This window comes from Ascidiella aspersa, chromosome 7 (assembly GCF_963924565.1).
Source record: "Ascidiella aspersa chromosome 7, kaAscAspe10.2, whole genome shotgun sequence".
Lineage (NCBI taxonomy): Eukaryota > Metazoa > Chordata > Ascidiacea > Phlebobranchia > Ascidiidae > Ascidiella > Ascidiella aspersa.
Genome location: NC_139453.1, coordinates 21,580,754 through 21,608,081, shown reverse-complemented (window position 1 = coordinate 21,608,081; position 27,328 = coordinate 21,580,754). Strand labels below are relative to the sequence as shown.

The 27,328-nt window shown below is 36.6% G+C and overlaps 2 protein-coding genes across 2 annotated transcripts in view; both read left to right on the top strand.

Annotated features, from left to right (window-relative positions):
• The window catches only part of LOC146138308 (glutamate receptor ionotropic, kainate 2-like), a 29,973-nt gene extending 17,562 nt beyond the window's left edge, over positions 1 to 12,411 (top strand). The window contains exons 12-22 of the mRNA XM_083394563.1: positions 3,462 to 3,599; positions 4,747 to 4,912; positions 5,850 to 6,058; positions 7,459 to 7,699; positions 8,025 to 8,157; positions 8,823 to 8,946; positions 9,557 to 9,726; positions 10,491 to 10,570; positions 11,480 to 11,599; positions 11,721 to 11,783; positions 12,158 to 12,411. Coding sequence (XP_083250689.1) covers positions 3,462 to 3,599; positions 4,747 to 4,912; positions 5,850 to 6,058; positions 7,459 to 7,699; positions 8,025 to 8,157; positions 8,823 to 8,946; positions 9,557 to 9,726; positions 10,491 to 10,570; positions 11,480 to 11,599; positions 11,721 to 11,783; positions 12,158 to 12,411 — 1,698 coding nt within the window. The remainder of the gene's footprint in view (positions 1 to 3,461; positions 3,600 to 4,746; positions 4,913 to 5,849; positions 6,059 to 7,458; positions 7,700 to 8,024; positions 8,158 to 8,822; positions 8,947 to 9,556; positions 9,727 to 10,490; positions 10,571 to 11,479; positions 11,600 to 11,720; positions 11,784 to 12,157) is intronic.
• Positions 12,412 to 18,123: 5,712 nt separating this feature from the next.
• On the top strand, positions 18,124 to 27,190 carry LOC146138307 (solute carrier family 22 member 6-like). Its single transcript, XM_083394562.1, has 13 exons — positions 18,124 to 18,250; positions 18,707 to 18,816; positions 19,810 to 19,974; positions 20,546 to 20,649; positions 21,244 to 21,398; positions 21,852 to 22,041; positions 22,490 to 22,637; positions 23,037 to 23,122; positions 23,458 to 23,678; positions 24,545 to 24,653; positions 25,707 to 25,806; positions 26,488 to 26,651; positions 26,994 to 27,190. Exons 1-13 carry the CDS (start codon positions 18,124 to 18,126, stop codon positions 27,037 to 27,039), a joined length of 1,725 nt encoding a protein of 574 aa, XP_083250688.1. The 3' UTR covers positions 27,040 to 27,190.
• Positions 27,191 to 27,328: the final 138 nt, after the last annotated feature.

The window sequence follows — 27,328 nt, the reverse complement described above, 5'->3', positions numbered from 1 at the left end:
GTCAAGTCCCAGTCAAGTCATAATTAGAGCAAGTCAACTTTAAGTCATGTCCTTGTTAAAAAATAAAATTTTAAACTATTAAATTTTTTTAATTTGTATGATTATGAGAAATAACTGAACTAAAAAATAAGAAAAAACGCAACATATAGCAAGCAATTTGTTTTATGTGCTAAAATTTGGATAAATAGCTCAATTTTATAAAAAAATATTTGAAAAAAACGCTTTATTTTAACCCAAGTCATTTTTCCCAAATGACTTAAGTCAAGTCAAGTCGTTTGAAAACAGTGACTTAAGTCAAGTCATTGACTTAAGTCATTACAACACTGAGTAGGCCTATAAGCAAAAGAGGCCTGTCAGGTATAAGGTTTGAGAACTACTCTTTTAGGAATAAGGATGGGACTTTCGACAGTGATAGCTGAGCAAAAGCAGAACACTTACCGATGGGCAATGTTGTTTTTGTGTAAATGCTGTACGCCTCTAAGAATTTTCATGAAGTATTGTCGTGCCAAATTTTCTTCGAAAAATGTCTTTTCGGGATTATTGGTTACGTGCCTTCGATACAAGGCTTTCAGGTCGCCCTTGGCAGCGTATTCCATCGCCATAAAGATGCGTTTGCAGGAGACGAAAACGTCCAACAGTTTGATCTGGGGAAAACAGTTGCAGGCGCAGTTTAATATAGGATTATTCTACACAAAAGGCACGTACAAACTTTTACAGCAACAGAAACACAATTATCTTCTATGTACAAGCAATGCATATCTTTCCATTGTAGCATTTTGTTGAAGGCGACACTAAAGTATATTACAAACCATTTGGAGGTATCACATTTATACCCGAGAACATAAAATCGATTTATAACCCGCTATATTATTTTTTCTAATTACCTTGCTTTCACGATTAAAACCGTCGCCCATGCTGTACAATACTGAGTATAAAAGCAAATAATAGTCAGAGGGGGCTCCAGAGAGTACGTGGCCATGCCTTTCGAACTGTTTTTTTTTTCAATTTTAACTACAAAAATGCTTACGAGCAACAATTTTTTCGAGTTAACAACGCGAAATTTAACTAATCTCTCTTGTGTCCTAAAGACCTCAACCATTTGGTCAAACCACCTTAGCCCGAAAGTCTAAAGTTAAAGTTTGGGCAACTAAAACTGTACAAAGACATTTTTCACGATGCGTGCTAGTGTTTTCGTCTTTTTAGGATAACAAAAAATTACTTCATGTTTGGACGCAACTTTATGACTTAACCTGTAGGTTAGCTGGTCTACTTATCGAAATATCGAAATAAGAAATGGGCTAATGACAAATCAAAAGCGCAAAACGATAGCAATACGGTTTAATACATTTATCGATACCGTATATTGCTCTATGGAAGAAATAAAACATTTAAAATGTTGTTAACTATAACTTAAACCAATTTTTTTGATAAAATTTTAACTGAAAGACAAATTCAACAAGATGACTATAGTTTTTATTATTTAATTTGGAAACAATTTATTGGCATTTTTAATCGATTTTGACTCGACATAATTTTGACAAATTTTGACCTAACGTGAAAATTTCTCAAAATTTTGACGTTTTTTGACAAGTCAAAAAATAATCGCCCCACTAATATGCTTACAATGTTTGGATGTCCAAAAGTCTTGTTTAAGTTTGATATTTCGGTGGGTAAGTACTTCGCAAGATTTGCTACACCGACAGTTCCCAAATCGGCATACACTATCTTCATCGCGACCTGGTAAAATTTGAAATGTTTGTGAGTTTGTTGACTTGTTTACATTTTGCAATAAATAAACTTTGCAAAAAACAACAAATAATTATAATAATTAATGTTTCCTATAATTACTAAAATATAACGTCACTAACGATGTACTTCCTGTTAAGCTTTCGTGTTGGTATAAACACATAATGAAAGAAATAAATTTTAGAAACTATTTATTTTAAATTATTTCGAATTTATGTATTGTTTTTAAGAATACCACATAAGTACAAGATAACATAAACAAGTTGACCTGCAAGCAAAATTACGTCACAATTGGCAGGAATGCGAAACTGATACTAAACTGCTTAACAATTTGACAAAGTGTGATTATTACCATGACAACAACTTGAATTAAACAAAATGGAAAATAAACAATTTACTTAAATAAAAAAATTGTTGTATGATTAACTATTGTGTGAAACTGGTCGGCCAACAAATGCAAGAAATACGAATGCCTAGTTTTTTAATTTGATTGGCTATTGCTACCAATTGTCCATTTTATTTAACAAATCTGTCTGTTTTTAGGTTTATATGATATTTTATAAAAAAGATGAAACCCACAACCAAGTTCCATAAACTTACCTTTAGCTGACCAGCTTGCCCAGCCAACAACTTTAGCGTGTCGTTGGTCTCAATCAGTTGTTTGGTTGCCTCGGCCAAAAATACTCGGCCGACAGCGCCGCCTCCCAAAAACTGGTCGCTTACTTTGTATCCCTTCGCCAAGCATACGTTTCTCTCCTTCGGCAAAAGGATACTTTCCACTTGATAGTTCATGGTAACCCGGTATAATTTTCACAATTGACCCAAGTCGCGAAAAAGCCCTTTTTTAAGACGAAACCGTCCTTGGCCTTCTTAACGTTTGCTAAAACGAACTAACATTTGTTGGAAAATTTGGGAACTGAAATGTATCTTACAATGGACTTGGTGACGAAACAAAGAAACATTGTTTTGTGTTCATGCAACTGTTATAAAAATGAACAAATCATTAGTAGGAAAACATTTTTTTCGACCTGAAGCATGATAAATTTTTACTTTTCACAAAATCATTTTTTTATACATTGCATGATTGTATGAAGTACTGCATTATTGTCTGGGTGGCATCAGGACTTGTTTTTCATATTTTACTGACGACCAGTGAAAAACAAATTACAGTTGTTTTTTCAGGTTTATGAAAAACACTCAAAAATGCTAATAGTTGGTATTTATGGTATATCACAAAGAATATCACAAACGACTATAAAAATGCCAAAGAAAAACAATATGCTGGTTGTTTTAAATTGTTTTAAAGAATAGACTTTTTAGTTAAAATATAGGTTAAAAAAGATTGCACAAAATAAACAAGACCAAGCATATTATTAAAATAGGAAATTGGATAATTGCAAAAAACAAAAAAACAGCAAATTCATTTGTCCAAACCAGAGATACACAGCTATATGAATTTATTTACTGCCGGACGGTGTAGGAAGTAAAAAAATAATCTAATTATTAGAAATAAAAGTGTTTGCTCAGAGACTTTTCAAATTTGCCTTTGTAGTCGTTAATAAGATTTGTTAGGCTAATTTGCTTGTATTTATAATCAAACGGAAGACAAGACCGCACCCAGAAAATGACAATGGATTTAACCAGCGTCCTTGGGCTTACTTAGGTCAACTAAGATGGCATGAAGTTTGTATTTTTTATTTTTCTGTTATTTTAAGGTCGAATTTGTGCTCTACACTCGCTCGATTCTCGGGGGTTACCTTGGAGACGAAGAATGGTCAATAGCTTTTCAGCAGGTCTCCTACTTTATGGTCACTCTAGCTTCGGGCAACGAGCAGCCAGTCAACATTTGGCAGGTAGGCGAAACTGTAAACTTTGTAGCATGCAGTAAGCGGAATCGACTGTCACTAGACGAAGTCATTTTTTCGGCATGAGTCGGTTTTGAGACTTTAGTATTTTGTTTTCTTGCGCAGTGGCTAGTGCGTAACCAAACATAATGTACAGTTGTTAACTGTAAATCTTAAAGTTGAGTCCATCAGGGTTAAAAACATTGTGGGTGGATAAGAAGTAAATTTGCAGTATAACAACCTTAATTGTTACATGAATGGGTGAAATACAGGACTGCTAATTCGAGATCGGACCTTCAATCGCGACTCAACTGGTTTCTAGACATTTTTATTGTTTTTAGAAAATATGTTTACCGAAAGAATTCAATCGCCGGGCCGCATTTTACCAGCAGGCCGTAGTTTGGCGACCTTCATTAATTAAGACCAACTAAATACAACCCCCAGACAGTCACCGAATCCAGAATATGTATATTATTTTATTAAAATAGAAATTCTTTCAATTTCCAATGCACTCGCGGACCTCTGCAACATTTTTAGTGATCCATTGCTAGTCGTAGTACCCCCGTTCGGAAACCACTGCGATATAGTGATGTAACAATTACTTCCACCTATAGCACAATAAAATAACAAAATAAATCAGGAATTACTCTTGTGAGTTCACCACAATAGATCAAACATAACATGTTAAATTGGAATAACGTACAACAATGTTAGCTGATTAAGGCTTTGTCCCAGTGTACCTGCCAGTTAACTGAAATGTCTCGCTTTTGCGTTTAAAACCAAACTCGAATAACGAAATTTCACTCCTCAGATAAAAGAATTCTTTTATAGTGAGCCAAGTGGCTTCATCTAAAATCCACTGGTCACATAAATTGAAATCCTGTACATATATTGAATTAATAGTCCATGTTAATTACAAAAGATGTTTACTTATTGCCAATGTAATGCCCGAAAAAAAACACATTGTTCCAACATTTAAACAAAACACGTGTGTTGTGTGAACGTATTTTGATCCTGGCAATGCTATGCTACTTGGATTAACCTGGATAACAACACATTGGCCAAAAGAAGACATTTTTCTCACAGCGCTAGATCTAAATGAACATTATTGGTCATTAGACAAATTAGTGAAAAGCTCTTTACGGTGTTTTTTCAGTTTCTTGCCCCGTTCACTTTCGACTCGTGGTTCGCTCTCTGCTCCTCTCTAGTGGTGGTGAGTCTCATGTTAGCCTTGGTCAATCACTTTAATCCGTTCGAGTGGCGAAAGTTGGCCCTTGATGACACGAATGATGACGTGGAAGTGGAAAACTTCGACAGACTCGGTAAACTTTCACGTTGACGCATTTTTACATAAAATAAGTCATTGGTTAAAGAAATAAATTATAATGGCGCTCGTTGGTATTTTGAAGGCGTACAAAACGAGTGTGGCTTTCTGTGTACTTATTTTAACAACACGAGTCAGAAAAGCCTTCGCATACGCAGTGTTGTAATGACTTGACTGGGACTTGTTTCACACGTTATTACTGCAACTTAGTTGAAATTAAACAGTATAGCTAGACTTGCCTAAAAAAATACTGCTTCTGGGTACGACCCAAGTTGTGAACCTGGTTAGGCGTAACACTATGTCCAATACATATTTCCGTCCGATACAAAATTGTGGGCAAAACTACCGCTTTTCCGGCCCGATACCAAATGACGATATTATTAGGTAGGCGTGGATCTTGTGGTATTGTCCATGATTATTTTTCATGTTATGACGTCACAAAGCTGCATACAATGTTGACGTAAAGAAGTAACGAAAAAACACAACATAAATCTATTTTATTTTGTTAAAGTTTCAGGTCTTGGAGATGTATAACTTTTACAAAAGCTACATTTTAGCTGTGTCCAGCAAAATTGGTAAAACTGTAACTTGGACTAATAACCATACTATACCCCTTAGGACCGGTATCATCCCAGAACCAATATTAACGGACATCCCTGGTACCAACTCATTGAAACTTGGGTAAAACCAGATCTTGTTCCAAAATGCTCTTCTAGCTGCAAGTTAAAATTATACAATCAGGAACTCCAGTATAATTGGTTTATATTAAAGAATGGGGAACAGAAATAAATGGAAACAACAGTATAAAACTAAATACTAATGAATGGCAGGTTTAGAAAATGAAACAATGTAAGTAATTTAAATGTTTTTTTGTTTTTTTTAAGGCCTTTATTTGTTTGGCCAGGATTAAGTTCCGGCATCTATATGCGTTGCAGGTTTTGGCAACAGCATATGGATGACCTACGGTGGCCTTGTGCACCAGGGTGTTGATATTGAACCTAAGTCGTACGCGGGACGAATGATCACCGGCACTTGGTGGTACTTTACCATGCTGGTGATAGCTGCTTACACCGCCAACCTCACTGCGTTTCTCACGCAAGAATTTTCTGAAGAGGTTGCCGATTTGGACGAACTACTATTACAGGTGCAAAGAGGCTAGAAACACATTAATTAAGTGTAAAACAATTGGGATTTCTTCGAAGCGTTGCTTCGTACTTCACAATTAGTATAGACTTCAACTCCCAATTTTTTTGGTCAGTAATGTAAAGCAGTGCTCTTCAATTAACGGTGTGCACCTAGCACCCTAGTGTGCACCAAAATATGCTTGGGGTGCACCATTACTAAAAGGTATACAAGGGTGCATCACAAACTTTTAATGAATCATTAATATTTGACGTTGAATGCTGTTGTATGACATGCAATAGTACTCGCAAGCAGCCTGCAGCCAAAATCAAACTCTCACCGACAGTGCGAAAACTTCGGCAGCTCCACTCGGTTTAATTGGCATTATGATATTGATATGCATAATGATTTTTCATATCGCTTCTTACCTCAGTTTACCTTTTAAGTAAACAGGGTGCATGAGTTCGTCACAACAACTTTAAGGGTTCACCAAACCAAAAATGGTTGAAGAGCACTGATGTAAAGCTTTTAATTATTTTTATAAATTTATAACCGAACACGTTAATGTAAATCTAGCTTTCTACCATGTAGGACTATACGTTTTGTAATTTTACGTTTTTACTTCCTAATACGTGACACTGTTGAATTAAACCAGTACGCAATCCCCATTTTACTATATATATCTTGCAAACATTAAGCCAGGTTTCAACAGCAGTTAGTTAACTGCGTTCAGGCCATTTCAGTTAACTTTCTTGGTGAAAAATATGCTGCAGACACTAAATATAAAAGAGAGATTCTTGCTTCGCAACAATTTAATTTTGTAGCATCAATTAAAAAGTTTTATAAAAAAAACATGTGTAAAGCACAAATCATTTCTTCAAATAAGCAGAAGTATATATTTCAACGTTTCAAAGCAGGCGTGTAAACAATTCAATTTAAAAGACTTGACAAACAAGTCATTTGAAATGACTCCAGTCCCCTGTTAACAAACTTTAAAACAACTCAAGTGATTTTAAACAAATTGCAAGTAAAGTCCTTGTCCAAATCATTGCAATAACAACTACTAGTTTAATTGAACTTATATCTTTGCCATCCGAAATACTGTTTGAACTCAGTAGTTTCAAAAATAGGTGAACGCGTTTCATTCTAAGCAATATTTCGCATGGCAAACATCCCATTAGTGTGAAAACTTATTAGTGAGTTTTTCTCTTTTTTAAGGCCTAATTTGTATGTAATGAAAACGGATTTCATCTCTTTTGGTTTTAAAATGCCTTATGAGTTACTATTCAAATTTTTTGTTAGCATCGCAATTGATTAAAACTATTTTCTGATTAAAACTATATTTTAACTATTTTCCGTTTAAAACTATATATTTTTTAAAACTATGTATATTTTCCATTGATTAAAACTATTTTTCCACAGGAACATTTTGACTACGGGACCACCGAAGATGCCCACATGCTAAAGTATTTTCTACCCTATGCCGACTCTCCTCCATTCAGCACCATTTGGAAGTATCTGGAAGAACATCCCGAGAATATCTTCAACAGCACGGAGGCAATTTTTGACCGAATTTCCGAGGGGAGTTTTTACTTTCTGGCTCCCTTTCGCGACGTTGCCAAAGCAGAACAGCTTAGCTGTCAGTACGCAAGAGCTGGAGCAGGTAACAATTAAACATTGTCGACTTAAGGCTGCAGATTTTTATCCTGATACATAGAAATAACTGCAGTTCTCTATAAAAGACAATTTCCACAACTTATTCAAATAATTATAAAAGCCTTTTTTCCATGGGTTTGAAAAGCCGAGAAACAATTATTCAATAAAATTATATTCATTTTAAGAGTTCCAGGGTATGAATGCGTTTCAAAAACTTTAACTAAAAGCTTCCTTCATTTAGAAAAAAACTCCTGACAAATATAATGATAATGCCCACATCTTTAAAATGCTTACTTGTAGAACAGAACGTCAGTAACACCATTGTTCTTCAGGTTTCTGGGAGTACCAGTACGCGATTCCGTTTCAATTAAACTCCAGATATACTGCAGTGTTCAGCGATGCAATCGCCTCACTGAGAGACGACGGGACGTTGCAAGAATTGGAGGCAAAGTATTTTAACTTCAGGTAAACAATCAAAAAGCTGGACCGGTGGTTCTCAACCTAAGCCATCTTTTTAGCAGCTCAATTTGGGATTCAAAAATTAAATCATTGCCTTTCGTAAAACAGTTAATATTCTAAACACACTTCGCATAAATAGGCCTCTGACACAGTTGATAACGAAATGTTTCAGCAAGTAACACTAACCAGTAACCGTGCATAGCATTATACCGAATTAATTCTAAAGAACCGCTTAAAACGCTCATCTATCAAGTTAGATCAAACCACTGTACAGTGTACAGGAGCGCATAACATAGCCTACATCACTATCAAAATACAAGAGAGCTCGCATTCATCAGCAAGAAAAAAATACATTTCAGAGTAAATGGAAAGAGAAACATTGCCAAATTGAAACAGATAAAACGACACATTTCCTTCTTTGATGTGATTGATTTCGAATATTCTATTTTAAGACCTATAATCATTTTGCGACCCCCTTTAGAACTGATGCTAACAAAGGTTGACAACCACTAAGCGGGGCGGATTGGTTAAAGTTTTATTAACATCATAATGAAATCTTTCTTTTTTCTTTTTTTTTTCAAGGATATTCAAGCCTAGTACTGAAACATTGTCAAAGGAAAGTGATGTAAAAACAACACAACTTCAATTAAATATATTCTGTTGGTTTTTAGAACCGAGTGCACTGAAGCAACATTTGATATTGAATCGAACAGATTGGGCATCGGAAACCTGGGTGGAATGTTCATCACGTTGCTAATCGGATCCATTCTAGCCCTTGTGCTTCATTTTGGCGAGGTAACGGGTTTTACTTTTCTCTCTCAAAAATATATTAACGTTTCTATATTATCCAGTGTTTTAGCTCAAAATACGATTTACGATACTTCTATTAGTCGAAAAGAAAAAGGTTTTGACTTCCATGCGTGGTCATACCAGTGAACTGTATTTTAACTGCAAAAACGCAAACGTTTTTCGCATCTGATTTATTTTTCTGCTAGTTTTCAGCCAATTTTGTAAATCCTTTTAGCCAAAACCGTTGTGCATCTCTTCGCACATTAGAAAATGAACACAAACTGTGTCGATACTTGAAATATTTAGCATACCTGCACTGTCAATAAATATAACTCAGAAAGCGGCACAAACGTCTTTAGTGTGCATATATTACGGCATACATTGCTTTTGCGATATAGTCAAGGAAAAAAACAACTGTGTTGAATTTTTGCTTCCACTTTGCTGGACATAGTTCCAATGCTGACTAAACGTCAAACAGATATATTGCAAACAATTAAATCTGATGAACATATAGGTCTTCAACTTTCTGGCATAAGGTGCAACTAAAAACACACACAAATCACATGCAAGGAAAGCATTAAGCCCGTACCTTATTTCATACTTTTTATTCCAACAGGTAGCTTGGTCAAAGAGGAGAAGGATACAGTACTTCCGAAACAAGAAGGACAAGAAGGAGAACAAAGATGATCCCATCACTGAAATGAGGAGGAGAAGAGATCAGGAAAAGAGGGAGTTGGATCAGCAGATCGAAGAATGGGAAGGAGGATACGATTACTGGGTCAAAAGGTTAGATCAGTGGTTCCCATACTTTTTTGACTCGCGGCACACTAAAAAACTCTAAACTATTTCGCGGCACACTTTTAACAGCGCAACAATAGAGTAATTTTACAATCGTCCGTAACACACGACAAACTATATTTAAATGTCTCGAAGTTATTAATTTGTATTGAATAATGCGTATTTAAGTCTAAAATGCTTGTGTATATGCCATATGTAATATAAATACTCTCTTTCCGAAATTACAAAAAGTTTCGCGGCACACTTGAAAATCTCTCGAGAAACAATAGTGGACCACCGGACACAATTTGTGAATCACTGGGTTCTCCTTCATTCTTTAACGAATCAAGATAAAAAACATACGAATAACCAAAACCCAGGTTTATCGTCTGTTTTCAAAAATACTTGACAGATGACTTCATAAAATAATTAAAATGCAATGCGTAACGTCTGCAATATAATAAATCAAATTTTTGCATCATCAAACTAATTAACTGACACACAGAATTTATAGATAGAGTTGCTGTCCAGCCATTAATTCAAATGATAAAGTACACCTAAAAACGTGAAGCCACTATGTTTAGGCAAAATTACATGTTCCCCCAAGTCGAATCACTTGCTGGGAAACTCATTACAACTGTTAAGGCAATATAAAAGTAACAAATTTCGTCGAAGAAATCACAGACATGTGTTTTCGGGGAATTTTCTACTTGATTAAATCAATTTTCCTGCAAAACGTTTTACTCTTGGATTTACTTACTTTACTTTCACAGAATGGAACGAATTAACAAAACTCTTGAACACATCGACGAAGAAACAATGCAACAAAAGAAACACTTGGGACACCCTATAGGTAAAACGAAACCACATTTGGGTATACAAAAAGCATCAGCGATGTCTCTTGCTTTGCTACAGTTATAAAGTAGTTGGTTTTGTTAAAGTCTTTCGAACAGTGGTTTTCAACCTGGGGATCGCGACCCCCGGGTGGGTCGTTTGCCTTTTCTCTGGGGGGTCGCAAAGACGACAATTAAAAAAAAAACGTCTGTAATGATATTAGCGAATGCTTAAAAGTTGAATAAAAGTTGAATGTTCAAACAGCAGCCAGGAAAAAAGTTGCGAGACTAGTTATTACATCACAATAACGGTTATTGTTACGAAAACTATTTGGGTATGATGTGCTCTGGCAACAACAGCGCCGCGCATTGACAGGCTTGTCGCCAATATGCAACACCTGTCACTTCACTAATGCAGCCGTGTGCATGATTGAGTATTTTTTTCTACAGAGTGGTATCGTAATTTATGTTATTTTTAATTTTATTTTTTGTTCTATTGTACATACACAAGTGTATTATACAAGCCTATGTCAAAATTTTGGGAAGCGGGTCGTTAGTTACATTGGGTTGTTAAAATGGGTCGCGGTATAAAAAAGGTTGAAAACCACTGCTTTAGAACATGGTTTGAATCTTACCGTAAGCTAGGTTTTCCGCGTTTAATTTAAACCTTACTCACTTGGAGAACCTTGAAGAAACTTTAGGTTTATGTCACTTTGCACTGGTTGTCTGGTTTCTTGTTTGTCGTGATAAACTATACTTAATCAGTTGTTTAATGTTCGCTAGAAAAATAAACTTCATTGTCTAAAAGTTTATCGAGATCTTAAAATGTGTCCCGATTTCCTACAAAAACTAATTTAGATGTATAATGTTTTTATAGCACATTATCTCTGTTATGCCGTTGGTTTAATAGCACAGTTAATTGTTTGTAGCAAATGAAAATACCGAACCCCAAGAAGAGTTCGGCTGGTGGAAAAACGCTTACAATAATATTTCGAAATCCATTTCGGAAAAAGCACACAACGAAGCAGACCTGCAACGTGAAAACGATGGTAGGTGCAAAGTTTTTTTTCAGAATTGTTGTATTTTCACTTTTGTTTGTTAAATTACTGAAGTTGACTATTTGTAGGTCGTTTATAACAACTGACTTGTACATCATATTTTATTGTGCAGATTTTAACGAAGACAGTTCATCTGGCTCTGACAAAAAAGATCCTGAAAATTCGGCTGAGCAAAGTATAAGTAGATTAAATGAATTAATACGCTGTACAAAATAGTTACATATAGAGTGTATCGTAGTTTTTATAACCTGCTCATTCGAATTATTTGATAAAGTATTTGTTTTGCAACATAGCAATATGAGGCGAGAGACTCAATAAACCCTAACACGGAAATAAACATTTTTGCCGCGCTATACCTAAAATTAGGCAATTTATTTCTGAACTAGTAACCATACTTGCATTTAAGTTCGGTAATTATATTAGTAGATGATAAAATATGCTCCCATCAGTCCAACCCGCCGTACTTCCGTAAGTGTCGCTATATACTGATTCTTGCGCGCACCAAACCAATCAAAGTGATACGTTCATGAAAAAACGCATTTGTTATAGACGAATCTTTCGACGAGGACGCAAATCGCACTACTCCAGCACCAGCCGAATTTCAAGACGCGAGCAACGAAAAGTCGCAACCTCAAAAGGTAGCTGCCGACAGCGGCAGTGATGTGGACGACCCGGAAAACGTCTACGAGACTCCGACGTTCGATAAAAGCGAAGGCCCAGCCCCAACAACGTCTCCCAGCCCGGACCCAGCAGCACCTAGAATTGGTAGAATGATGAGTTTCACCAGGCGAAAGGAATTTTGACAATATCAAACATCGCTTGCTTTTCTTACGGATTGCGATTGTAAATACAACTTAGATTAGCGAATTCGAATTTTGAAATACTGCGTGGGGCTGGCTAGATAGGCACTGTAAAATAGCATTGGCCAGGCTCCAGTTAATGCGCCATCATACACATAGGCCTACCATGGCTCTAAACTCCGGCTCCGTAGCTGTAGTTGTTTTAAGTTTCTTCAACCAAGACTCGTTTAAGTTATATTTGCAACAAATATACAGTTTAGTTTTCATGACTTTAACATTCTTTCTTTTTGCATTAGGCCGATAGAAAAACAAGGAAAGTCATATTATCAACTTTTTGTTATTTACAATCTGACAACGTACAATACCAAACAAACATCATGCGTCATACCTGCACCAATACAATCGAGAATGTAAAAAAATTGCTTAAACAAGAACCACTAAAATAAGAATAGAATATGTAGACGTGATTGGGTCTTTGCTGTTAAATATCATTAGAGATGTTTGCTATTTGTCTCAATAATATTATTTTCTATTAAAACAATGCTGTCCAGAATTTTTCCAAGGCAAGAAAAAAGAAATGTGGTAAGTGCTACCGAAAACTGTAGCTGGAGCGGATATCATTTCATATGTTTAGCTCTGCAAAATTTGAAATGACCTCGGGTACACAAAAATTAATATGATGACTACGGGGCTGACTTCGTCTTTAGGGGTTCTTAACCTTTTTAGTATGTTTTACCCTCTGAACAAAAATGAATATCAAATTTAACCCAAAATATATAGAGTGGTGCTCATTTATTAAAAAACGAAAGTAACAAATTACATGAGTTATAGTCAGTGTGACGGCTGCCCTTGCTTTTTGGCAACGAGTTAAATTGCAATGGCTGGGAAATTAGTGATAATGCACAACGAATATCAGATTTAGCATGAAGTCGGTTTTGTGCTTTATATTTGATAGTTAGCAATGCAGAGAAGTTCGCAAAAGTTAGTTAAAGAAAATAAAACCACAATATTCAGAGCTTGAATACATATGCTTGGATTTACCCCCTAAAACGAGACCCCCTGGGGTAAATTTATCCCAGGTTAAGAAAGGCTGTTATAAAGAAAATCCTTAGCTCCGAAGCTCCTGACTATAGCTACTGTTCTGAATCCCTTGCGCTGGTCTACTATCAGCAGCGCAATTTGGGTGTTAAGCAAAGTGATAATTTGCAATCTGCATAGGCCATCAATAACGACAAAAAAGTACAAAGAGTATTGCAATAATATAGCTTAAAGAGCTGTAAATCAAAACGTTGGTGCTTAAATGGTGCACTGTAAATGTTTAATGGTATTTAAGTGAGAAAAGTATGGAGTACTAAAAATGCATATACTATCAAAGAAAATCAACGAGCATAGGCTATAATCTTTATGACGCAATTATACATTTTTGCACAACTCGTCTTAAAGCTTGTTGTTCTTTGATCTTACCAAACGTGTGAAGTCATTTCTAAAGTTTTCATGATCCCAAACTAAAATCCTGAATACTCCTCAGACTCCAAGCACGAGCCTGTAAAAGCAATACCATTTGCATTTTGAATACTAATCATTAATCATTGTGTGTGCTTAGATCCCTCGATTAATGTTTAAAATATAGTTTCCTGTATTGTTTTTTTAACAAAGCGATAAAATGTTTGTAAAACACCATACTTTTTGTATCTCGTTAGCCTGTCGCTTTAGTAGTCATCTGCATCATAACAGATGTCATTTCTATGTAAATGAAAACTTAGTTATTAACTTCGACAAACCGTTTCCGCTTACGCCAGTGGTTCTCAAAGTATGGGTGGCGACCCAAACATGGATCGCGCGGGGTCAAAAAATGGGTCGCTCTATGGTGATTCAATCCTGCGCAAACGATCTTTTTTTATTTCATTTTTCAAATATTTTCAATTCAATCATAACTGTAGCATAGCATCATAAGCTTTTCACGTGTCTGTAAATCTGTAACCTGGATTATTGCATCATAAGTGGTTTTATGGACGTTTTGATGGCAACCAGCTACAGTATAGCCATAGCCAACTACAGTAGCTGCTAAAACTGATGTAAGCTTTTAGTAACCAAACAAGCCACGCTGATATTATAAAGAAAAAAAGTTCAGTTTCACCAATCACACTAAAATAAATCAATCATTTGTTTGTAATCAATCATTGTTTAATAGAACTGTGTACTGCAACTGGTTGTCTGTGTCTTTTTCTATTTCATGCATGTCAGAAAAAGTACATTTTTTTATGTTTGAGGCTTGGGTCGTGAGATGCTCATAAAACTCAGATTTGGGTCGCGCTCAAAAAAGTTTGAGAACCACTGGCTTACGCAAATCGTTTAGACTTTCATATCGTAGCGCGTATAGCACACCCGCAACAAATAATTGTGGTTCGTTGTTTTTTTAAAACATATGCGTAAATGCCTGGCGGCGAATGCTGCCTGTAAAACTATACACAGTTAGGTTTAGGACAGGTTATTTTGATCTTCTTGAAACTAGAGTCTGGCCAGAAAAAGAAAGCTTACACGTTTTTCATGTGAAGTTTTGTGAAAAATAACTCTTAATTTTCCAGATAGTTCGCGTTAAAAGAAATACGGCAGCATCATTTAACAAAAATCATTTGGAAGCGATGTTTACAAGGATTACATCGAAAATAGTAAAACAGATTGCCGAAAAAATGGTATTAGTCAATAGCTTGATGTATGTTTCATTATATTACATAAAATTGCAGTAAATCGAAACCGCATTGTCCTGCACCTATTACAGACTTCAAACAACCTTTTGCGAGAAACTATTCAATCTGAATTTATGGAACCATGTATTTTAAACTATAGTGAAATAAACTAATTGCATTTCAAATGTACTTAATCCGAATGACTGTCGTTGGCATTTAGTAAAACTTCGAAAGTAAGCGCTTGACCGGTTAATTTTGACGGGGTGAACCTGTGCTTAAAGCTTTATGTATCTAGTGAAATTGCATCGACTTGCATTTTCAAGTTTGTGCTTGTCGTGATTTAAAACAAGAATGCAAAACCTGATGCTCCTCGCTTTTGGAACGATGACAGTATTGGTGGCTTTTAGGTAAAAAATCCCTAGTATCAAAATTAAGTCACTGATATCAAAAATTATTGCTATTCCATAAAAATGTGTAAACAAGCCTATGCTAATTCAAGCAATATGTTACATTGCAAACAGTAAAAACGAAACAAAAGTGGAACGAATTTCTTTTTAAGTCAAACAATTGAGGTGAACAACCAATTTTTTAACAAAAAAGTTTTCAGTAAAACACTTTTATTGAGTCATGCCACTTGCCTAACGACATTAAGTGTCAAAGTTTTATCAAAAAAGTATATAGTCAAATCATTTTCAAGTCATTTGAAAACATTAATTAAGTACACAGTACACAACACTGTGCTAAACTAAAACTATACTGGCAAGTCACAACTCTTGGTAGGCTAATTGAGCATTGAGCAAGCGTTTGTAGGGTGTACGTACGTTGTGCATCTAACGATTCTAACCGTTCTAACGGCTTGTCACTACTATACACCACAAAGCTTGCAGCCAGGGTTAAATCCAGGAAAGCATACTCGAATGAACTGACCTTCCAGGATTTCCCTTCCAGTCAAAAAAGGCTAGTTAAAACTCCCTAAAGGCACACGATTTACTACTGAAAGGCGTCTCGTATCATTGGCAGGATTGGAAAAGTCAGATGAACAATATTCGCATATGTGCAAAATTGACTTATATAGTTGTCTACATGGATGATGGTTTTAATGCTTTGAAATACACCATACAACAAATAACGCACAATAGCAAGTAATTTAAAAAATGTGTTTCTGTTCTTACTCTTTCGTTTGAACTATAGCTGCGGTGCTCTTAATAAAAAAAATAAAACCTTTACATCGTGTCTCATGCAAGCGGAAAGTCTAACCGTGCAAGGAGTTTCCGTGGTCCTGCCCACATGTATTTGTGGAAGTAACTAAACTGCTGAGCGATTGACAACATGCAGCCTGTTTTTGTAATTACTAACAGGGTGCTGACTGTTCAAGAACGTCCCGGTCGCGGGACTTACTGTATGTCCGCTTTAGATTTTAACGCTCTGTTTTTGTGCTTTGTAGTAAATTTATGTTTTTTGCACGTACTTACAGCCTACTTGGGTTAATGTAAGTCAAATCTGTTGTGGGCGAATGGTTAGTCAATGTTTCAGAAAACAGATTTTATTTTGACAATTGATAAGCTATTTTATTAAGGTCTGAAAAGCGTGAGACATTAAATTGAACGCAGGGGCATGTTTTTCTGCGACGCGGAGAGGTGGTACACAGAATTCAACAGGAAGTGGCGTGGTACTTCGCTCTAAAAAAAGCGGGATGTTAGGAGTGCACACGCTATAAAGATGGTTTAGTACAGGGGTCGGCAACCTTTTTCTAGTCGCGGGCCAAAATCGAACTTAGAAAGGTCTCTGCGGGCCGCACAAAATGATAAGAATTGTATTGTAAACATGTTAGAGCAACTGTGAATCAGGCGGGCCTCGGATCGTTTATGCAATGAAAAACATGTTAACTAAAATTTAAGGAGGCAGTAAAATGTTGGCGCAAAGCGCGAACAAAAGCGTTTGTTTAGTTTAAAATTCGAGTTCACACGTCGTCATCCATACTACCAAAAAAAAATGTAATAAAACTACTTTGAGGTAACGCGATAACATTTAAAGTTAATCTAGCTCAGTGTTTGTGTTGTACTGATTATTTATCGTTTGTGAGTGTGTTTCTCAGTTTTATCGTTGTATGCGTGTTTTCGTTTTCCTCTCTCTTCACTCACTTTATATCGCTTTTCCACTTTTGCACATCACCTTTCACGCATTTCTTATCTTATCACGTTTTCCGTTGGCACCTAATAATTAGTTACTTTGACACACACACCTTTTCTTCCTCTTGTTGTTGTTGGCGTACCCAAAAACCAATGTCGGCAGTCGGGGTTTTGGGGAGCTTGCGAAAAAACATTTAGAAAAGCTTGATAACTAACGTTTCCACTATTTCAGACGTTGGCCGCTTTTACTGTTTTATGTGTGTTTGTTGTTTTAGTTACTTTGACTTATATTAATACAGTTTACGACACGTATAGCGCTTGGCATACGACAGGCCGTTGTGTAGATATCCTGAGACATTAGTGTAACATTTGTAAACGTATTAAGTGAAGGCAAGCGAAGCGAGCGCGATTTTTTTTGGTATACCGGCAGTAGTTCTTTCCAATTTCTTGCAAGTTTTTATTACATTGCCGAAAATAAGAAATAGAAAATAAAAGTTAATATGAGACAAGTCCAATATTTTTGAAATACGTTTTCCGTTTGTCCGCGACGCACTTGGCAGCCGTCCACGGCGCAAAGGTAAAGAAGTGCTGATCTAGTTAAAAAGACAGCTTCAAAACGTAAACAAACCGGACGTAGAAAGATAATTCGCGCGAGACCATTAATTGTTTCAATTTGATATATGCTTCCGAAATAAAATATATGCATTCATTTTTTTTGTGTTTGTCACATCGCAGTGAACTGACGTTCCAAACGCATAAGGCTATTCGAAAGCATTTAGAGTTTAGTGTTGAGATAATCACTCCTAAAATAATGGCTTAAACTTGGGCCTATTTACAAACGAAATTGTCAATAAGGTTCTGTTTTATTTGTAAATTAGGTGCATTAGATTGTTTTGTAAATGGCGAATTTTGATCATGTAGTCAACGAAATATCGGGTAAGGGAAGATATCAGATTGGCATTACTGTTTTGGTGATGTACATCGGAATTCCCGCAGCATTCATGAACACTGGGGCGGTATATCTTGGTAAGTGGTAGTATAGTAAACAAGTCTTTTGTAAATGTCCCAGTAAGGTCATTTGTAAAATAACTTAAGTCCAAGTCAAGTCTCTTTAAAAATAACAGGTCAAGCCCCTTTTAAATCATTATTATTAGAGCAAATCAAAGTCAGTGATGAAACGATAAACTATTAAAATTGAAAAACTCGTTCAAATTTTACTAAATAGGTAAATAATTTAGGGTAAAATTAAGTAAAACTTCTGAAAACTGTCAGAAAGTCAAATTCTTCCATAGGTTGTCTAGCAGTAGTTTGCCTTATAGACTACTTTTGAGGTATTTTGCAATTGCACTATATAAATTTTTTAATCGTATTTACTAGACCTGACAAAACATAACCGCTGACTTCTGGCCTTTCTTCGCTGTATATAGTGCCTAGTGCCTAATTGGCAAGGCAATATTGTTCTTAAATGTATGTTTTTTACAGCGGCTATACCACCTCACCGATGCAAAGTAAACGCCTTAGACGCTGGGCCCCTGGTGTTGAACAAGAGTGCCAAACAAAAGTTATTTATACCGTGGGACGAGAAATCGCAGGTTAGCAATAATAGATTTCAGCATTTGTAGTTATGAGGTTGTAAAATAATTCGATTAGAAAATACAGGTTAGTTGAAGTAGAAGATTGCTCTTGCGACGTGCGTTTTTGATCAGTATAGGAATAGGTATAACAATAGCCTACCGCCAACAATTGGTCATGAATATCGCCCTAACTGTAACTTTATAGCAGTGTAACTTTATAACCTTTTTTACTTCCTGGCGCACTTAGAGACATATAAAAACGTAGCGGCGCACCTGGCAAGCAAAAAGAGCGCAACAAATTAGTGGCATATTTCTCCCAAATTGCTTGCAATTATGTATTACGTAAGCTTTATAGTTAGGTGTATATCTTAAAAGGGCACAAGCCTTAAGACCGAATTTAGAGCAACATCATATGTTAGAGCAACATCATGGCATTGATATTCTTATTACGTCTTACTACAACCTCCAACCATGATGCTCCATAGAGCAACATCAATGTCGAAATAAAACACAATTCGAAAAGAACTATTGAGAGACTTGAATCTCAGTAGATGTGACATTAATCCCAGTATAGTCCGCTTAACTTTCAAACAACTTGTACCCTTTCCGTACACAGCATCCGCAAGACATTTTTGCAAATTTGTTTTGTTGATAGTTCACAATCGCTTAGAATTATTTTCAATTTTTGCTTCCGTCAACCATCGAATTTTGATGAACTGATCACTTAAAATTATGAACTACAACTGCTACCCGCTACTACAGCAATCGTTCCATGGTTTTAATACTATAATATAATCGATTGTTTAGATTTTGATATTGTTTCTTTGTAGGTCTTATTGGCCAATTTCCGGTGTTAGTGCTTTTGCTCACCAGATCAACATTTAAATCAAATATTAAACCTTTTTTATCGCCGATTTTAGATACAACTATCAAGCTTTCATTATATTACCCCGTTCTATATACAACAAACTGTCCACAATCGTTGTTGACTTTATGCCTTGCTTTTTCCAGCGTTACGATCAGTGCCATCTTTATACGTACAACTGTCCAAGTGTCAATTTATCTTCGTGCTTGTTCAACTTTACGACACTTTCTGTTGAAGATCGATACGCCGCCGACTGCAAGCATGGCTACGTTTATGACACCTCTGTGTTCCAGTCCACTGTTGTTACGGAGGTTTGAGACAGAAACTCGTTTATTCAGGCGTTAAAGTCAGTTAATTTATTTTTACTGTGTTTTAGCAATATTGCATAATCGGTAATATTTCCACACAAACCACCTATAAGAACTGATTAATAAATTGTTTTAACCTAACTGCCTATGTAATGCAAGAGGCGTCACTTAGTCTAAAAGTTATATGTTACAAGCTAAATTATTTCAAAAAATACTAATGTTTTCGAATCCCACGTTTTATTAGCAATCACAATTAAGGCAAATTGATTTGAAGGTTACAAAAATAATCACTTAAAATCTTAAATAATAAACAACTTCCTGTGTTTATGGTAACGTAAGGTGTAAATAAATAGGCCTAATTGTAATTATTATTTATCCTGGTGGCGTTAGAAAACATAAAATCTCAATATGGCTATTTTTTCTCCCAATAATATTTAAAAAGTTTCGTGAATTTCACCCAAGTTTACGCGAAAATACGAGCAGAACGATGCGGGCTTCCAGCGGTAAACACTAACAAAGAGGTAATGTTTTCAATCCACAGGTTTTCATAACCTTCTTTTTTTGATTTCTTAAGTGGGGTTTGGTGTGCGACCGCCTGACATTGCGCTCCTTTTCAACTTCGCTCTATTACGTTGGAATGCTGTTTGGATCTGCATTTGGCGGGATACTATCAGATAGGTGCGTGTTAATATTTTGTCAAGGTCAGAGCCAACCAACGAACGCGGACCAATCTAATCTTATTATAAATGTAGCTAACCGTGGGAAAGTCAGGCCAAACGATACGGAACGGCCTTCCGATAAACGAATATTTTGAAGTAAATATGGAATTGGTAGGAAAATGTTCTTTTTTCCCAGGCCAGTCCACCATTACCTTGAATTTATTTAAATTAGGTTTTAAGTTGCATAGTTGCGCTACATCGAACGATAGGTTTTCTTGGGTTACCTGTTATTTCGATGCCCCACTATATGACGTAATTTTGTGACGTCATTCTGAACATCCTTATGCGTCCCTGTAAGAAAATTTTTATCTTCCCGGAAGAAAAATATTTTAATTTCACACCTGTTAGGTATACGCTAGCAAACCAACTTCTATTCCAATTGACAGTTTGAACTGTAAACAATTTTTTCTATTCTTGTATATGTGCCGCCGATTTTTTTAACAATATGTGTACGGCAAGTGATAACTGTTTTTTGTTTTGCGTACCGCAAGTGTGAAATGGTATGGTTGCTGGTTTAGTTTTCGCTACAAATAATGTTACTTTATGAGAGCAGGTACGGGAGACGTCTCATCTTTCGGGTGGGAACTTTTTTCGCGGCGCTCTTCGGCGTGGCTACCGCCTTTGCTCCCAACGTGTACGTGTTCGCACTGTTTAGGCTTCTCATATCCACTTTCTCAGTTGCTGCCGTCACCGCTATAGTGGTTTACGGTAAGTTAAACGTGAGTGGTGAACGACTGTCCACAAAACCCCCGCGCAAACATGTTGGTAATGCAAAATACACTAGCAAAGCTAATAGTTTAGGTCAGACACTTTTTATAGATGTTAAAAGATATATATAACTAGCATGAATGCATTCATTCGAATTAAGATATACTGACGATGCCTTTGCTGGCGAAATATATATATTACTTAGCTAGTATTCTGCTATTACTGATCAGGAATTAAGTTCGACATTTATCTTGCAATGATCTATCAAATGTTCAGTGCGATGTTGGGAGATTGAATATTATTTTTGCAGGGCATGACTTTATTTTGAAAATAATTTTACAGGTGGACCTGAGATCTAAAAAAACAAACATCTTGACATGTTTTCTGTGAAACAACTTAAAAGTAAACGAAGTTACTGTAGCGTTATATAAGCCAGTAACATTTGTTTGACAGTGGTGGAGATTTCAACCAAGTACGGTCGCAACTTTGCTGGAATCGCTTACTCCCTGGCCTTCGGCGTGGGCTGCCTCTTGCTGGGCGCCTACGCGTTTCTCTTGCGAAACTGGAGACACCTGCAAATCGCGCTCTCTGTAAACTACGCGGTTTGCTTCGTATGTAGTCTGTTCATTGACAAATCGCCAAGGTAATTCAACAAAGATATGTGCTTAATTTGTGTAAGTCTGAAAGCAACCCCTCCAAAACGTTAGAATAGGGATGTAGTTCAGAATTGCTGCGGTAATTTTAGGCAGTTAAAACTGTTAGTTTATTGAATTTCATAAAATTGTTATTTGTTGTATGTAATAAAACATATACAATTCATTTAGCGATTTGTTTGATACAATTGTTTAACGCCAGAACGCTGATAGACAAAACGGTTGTCTAACCAAGCGGCCCAAATTTTACAAGTTGCAGTTTAAGTTGCAATGTTTCGCAAGATACAACTAACTGTTTCTCTTATACTTGGAGAACACTAAGAACACGTTTGCTTGGGCCCTGTAAACCAAAAGGTGACTTCTATAAGCCAGTCAAGGCGCTCTCGTTAATCCCTATATTTCCGTGTTAGTTATGGAGTTATACATTTTTTATTCAAGGTGGGCCTATGTACACGGCCGAAAAGGGGAGTCCTTGAAGATTTGCAGGAAGATTGCAAGACGAAACGGACGTAGTCTCGTCGACGATGTTTGGGAAGAGTTCGTCACTAACCGCGGAGAAAAAGGAAACGACAAGGCCGAAGTAGAGGTATTTGGAAGATGTGCTTGTAAAAAGTTGAAGATTGCGTGGTTGCAGATAACAAGCCCAGCCGCCGGGGAAGAAGATATGAACAGAAGGATGTGACTTCGAATTAATGCACGTATTTTTCGTCTTCAATTTTCCGGCAACATTGGGAACGACAAATTGCAATACATTCATTAAAACTGTAAAACCAAAAGTTTATCTTTACTATACTATAGGTTTTTAGATTGCTTGAGTAACAAATGTGTTCGCTTTGTTAGTAAAGCTAACAGCATGTGCGATAGCAACAGAATTAACGCCATTAAGTATAATTCGTCCTATTTTTGATCAACGCTGGTTTGCAGCACCTGTTGTTTCAGGGCATTTAAAAAAATGACTATTCGAAAAATGACGTTTTACTTACAGGGTGGTAACACAATCAAAGAGATGCTAATGAGGCCTTTCTGCAGATACATTCTAATTTCAAACATGCTTCTCTGGATGATAATGAGGTATATTTATGCTTGTGCTTTCGCTGTGTCTTGTTTAACAAATAGGTTATCAATCAAAGTAAAAAGGCATTTCGATAAAACGAGTTGCTTAGAAAATTTCAAGAGAAAAAATCAACACTCGATTGTGTTACATGTGTAATTAAAATCAACTTTCGACTCGGCCGCTGGAACTTTTCGGTTTAATAATAATAACAAAGTTGTTGAGAGTAAGCCTCAAGATCTATCGAATAACAAAGTTGTTTACGAAAATTGACAATGAACAACGGATTAGAGTCTATACCAGTCAGCGGTTATCCGCACTAGAGTGTTCCCGGTTATCCTGTGTTGTTTACTAGCTTGGTGTACTACGGCCTGACGCTCAACATCGGTCGCTTGGCGGGCGACATCTACGTAAACAACATGTGCGGAGGCTTGGTGGAGGTTTTGGGAACCGTGCTCTGTCTGCCGGCAATCGCCAAGTTCGGCTGCCGCAACTGCATCGTCGCCACGTTGTTGCTGGCAAGCTTGGCGTGCTTCGGCTCCATAGTCACCGGTCAGCTGGCCCCCACCGTTCCCGGTAAGTTAGTGGAAGGAATTACTGCGCTGTTAAGCTAAAAAATGACATTCAGGTGCTTTCCTGAATGTGAGGGATGCCCTTTCTGAGACAGTCGTATTTGAGTATTTTATAGGTAAACCTGCAAAAGAAATATACAAACCCCGACCAGAGGCGCCCGCAGAAAATTTTCCAGGGGGGTATGAATACACATAAGTTAACTTCAGTACCTATGATATTAATAATGCACGTACGATTTTATTTTAGTAGAAGTTTATATACAAATCAATATTTTTCGATTAGTAACTCGGTGAAACCAAGCCAGTGAAACTGAGTTACTAAATATGAAGCAATATATTTAGCTTTCCTAAGTAAGCTAATCTTATTACACTTATAAACAATAATGATAATCGCACTATAAAATTCCAGAGGGGGTAAGTTTCCCCCGCCCCTTGCCCCCGTGGGGGCGCCCGTCACCCCGACCGGTTTCGAAAGTAAAAAGCAGCCTGTTTTTAAGTGTTGTAAGATATATTTGCTATGAAAATCAAATTTATACGTATACTGAAAACAATGAACAGCTAAAAATAACACTTATGTTTCGCTAACTGACGGCAATTAATCGCCCGGAGTGTTGCACTACCGGTATTGCTATATATAAAATTTAGACCTTAATAATTTAACCTGAGTATTTGCAACAATACGCAAAAAAAAGGGTACTGCAAAATATTTGTTAAAAAAAGTCAAATGCAGCTTGAACCTAGAAATGTGCTTTAATTGGTATGATTCAAAGACCAGCAATGTCAGACAAATATGTTACCTTGAGCAATATTTGTTTGAGTGGCCTATTATTTCCTAACCTATTCCAAATCGGAGAAATTGTGTCGTTTTAGCTTTCGGGACTATTGGAGTTGTGCTTGCAGTAATCGGCAGATTTGGACTCTCGGCCGGTTGGGGAATTATGTTCCTTCACACGACCGAAATGTTTCCAACAAAAGGAAGGTAAAATATTTTTTGTTGTTCACAATGTTGTCAACTTGCTTTAAAGTTAAATCGTAGGTTTTATGTTAAAAAAGAGCATTGTTCGAAATAACAACTGTCATTATCAGGCTGGATCTAGGATTTTGGGTGTCCATAAAATAGTTTTTATATAAGACGGTACAAGTTACACCATCACGTGACGACACAATTCAAGTAACCATAAGAATCGGGCTGTTTTTGGACAAACTGATGTGCAATTGTGCAAAAAGACACATAAAAAAGATAAGCACATTGCTCACTTTCTATAAAGGCCATTGACTCCCCAGCTAAATGGCTAAACCAAACTCACCTAGAAAGTTTGCACGCAGCCCATAAAAACATACATCGCATTATATTGTTGCCAGATTTGAATAGGTGTTACCCAAGATATGGGAATAGAACAAATCGTAAATCAGATCATTGGGGATTGCCCAACGATGAAACACCGCTTGGGGCGCATGGTCTGAAGACTTTGAATGGCCAAACAATAAACTGGCTGGCCAACATCTGCTCCAAAATCCAGTCCGGAATATTGGAAAATCTTGGCTCACACGAAAAAACAACAACAACTACCCAAGATATAATGGATTTACCGCATACTTCCTTTATAAATTTTCGCCAAACGCAAAATATGAGGAAATTCCTGATATTATAAATTTGATCAAGTCGAGACTGTTTTTTTTAATTTGGAGTTGACACAGATAGTGCAACGACCAGTTTAGAGCTGGCAACATTGACACTCATATTTTGATAGCTATATATAAATATTTTTTAGGACACTAAGGCCCAAACTTCAACTTATGTACGACACGTGTTTATGCTCGTTAGTTAATTACGTGCAACGAACTTCAAATCACCAAAATAATATCAAAATGCTCATTTAAACTCGAGATTGTCTCAATGTACAGGGTGGTGCAAAAAGGTCTGTTATACCTCATAAATTTGTCGAGGATATACCGACATTAGGGTGTCAACAATACTATTTTGCTATAAATACCGTGAAACTTGCTATTAACAACAAACAATTTGAAACAGGTCTTCCGCATTGGGTGCTGCGTCACTGGCTGCTAGGATCGGAAGCATAGCGACTCCGTTTACATTGCAATTGCAGTACAGCGTCCCTTGGCTAACTCAGGTATGTAAGAAAAATCGGCGTGGTTCGAAAATCACAGCTAAGCTAGCATTATTTAAACACTCCAGTATAGCTGTTATCTACAGCCATTATAACATCGTAGCCTACTGATTCTATACAACAGCTTACCCTGCTAATCGCAGTCGAACGAGCAGTGGTATTGGTGTAAATAAGTTAGTGAGCGAACAGAACACATTTTTCTCGTCTTGCCGTATATTTCCATAAAACCGACGGATCTGTAGTGGCGCATTAAACTCCAGTGATATTAACAGCAAGTGCAAAAATGCTCGTAAAAATATCAAGCAAGTACAACAGGAAGAAAAGCAATAACTTTATCCATTTAGTATCTCCGTGTGCATTTGTTTATCACCCTATTTGAATAATAATGCACCACGATGTTACAGTATTATAAGGGGTGGATCCAGGACGGGCACGAGACCCAAATTATATTTTTGACATATTAAAACGCGACAAATGGAAATAAATATCTATGGGCTTGAATTGGAGACAGACGATGCATAAGTAGGACCTTTTAAACAGCAACCCATAAATAGGGTATTTTAAACAATCTAATTGCGGAAAAATATCGCATAATTTTCCTAACTGAAGTTAGGAAGTTTCATCGCTCAATGCCAACGTGCCTCGTCTGTTTTTCAACATTTTAAAATCGCATTTTTATCGCAGACCGTTTTCGGGGTGTCGATGTTCCTGATCGCATTAGTTGTGACGTCATTCCCGGAAACCAGTAAGAGGAAACTGACGACCTCCTTCGACGAAGCTGAACTGCAACTCAGGCGTCACGTGACTAAGACCTGGTTGTGTAGGATGTTCTTTGGAAATCGACTGAGGTAAATGGCTTATCACGATTGCTTTTGGCCATTTCTAAGCCTTTGCGAATCCCTGGAGAACTATGCTGTCACTGACAAATTGTAGATCGGATATATTATTAGGCAAAATTGCCGGCATTTAGTTCTTTTGTAATCTGGACAGGCAGAGATCAAACATTAAAAAATACCTTTTACTTTATTATCTTCCACGAGTTTAACGATTTAAAAAGATTCTAATTCGACACGACTTGCACGATTGGGCAGCGATTTCTGCAAAATACCAAAAATCAGAGCTTTTTAAATGCCCATACCCTTTTCAAGCGCTTGTTATGTCAAAAACCTACATGTTTACTGTTTTTGTAGGTGCTCAATTGATGACGACAAACAAATTATGGACAATACAGTCTGAGCTTTGAAATAGCATACAAAACGAAACTTCTATTTGTAAATGAAGATAAAATAAACACTAGGTCTACACCTTTCAAGATTCTATTTATTGGTCAACAAATAAATTTATGAAAGATTACTTTTTGAGCAACCATTGTGTTAAAATAAAACAGTCACCAGGGGGCAGTCACGAATCAAACCTGTAAAATTGCGCAATGTCGACTTGTGTTTTGTAAAACTGCTTTAAACGTCGTGTCCGTCCTGTCCTGAGTCCCTGAACCAGTGTTTCTCAGCCTTTTATGGCTAGCGGC

Bases quoted from the DNA above. Each gene is read 5' to 3' on its own strand.
- LOC146138307 (XM_083394562.1), top strand. From the start codon at position 18,124: ATGGCGAATTTTGATCATGTAGTCAACGAAATATCGGGTAAGGGAAGA. The intron at 18,817-19,809 runs GTTAGCAATAAT...TGCTTTTTCCAG, and splicing joins CGTGGGACGAGAAATCGCAG to CGTTACGATCAGTGCCATCT. The intron at 22,638-23,036 runs GTATTTGGAAGA...TTTTACTTACAG, and splicing joins ACGACAAGGCCGAAGTAGAG to GGTGGTAACACAATCAAAGA.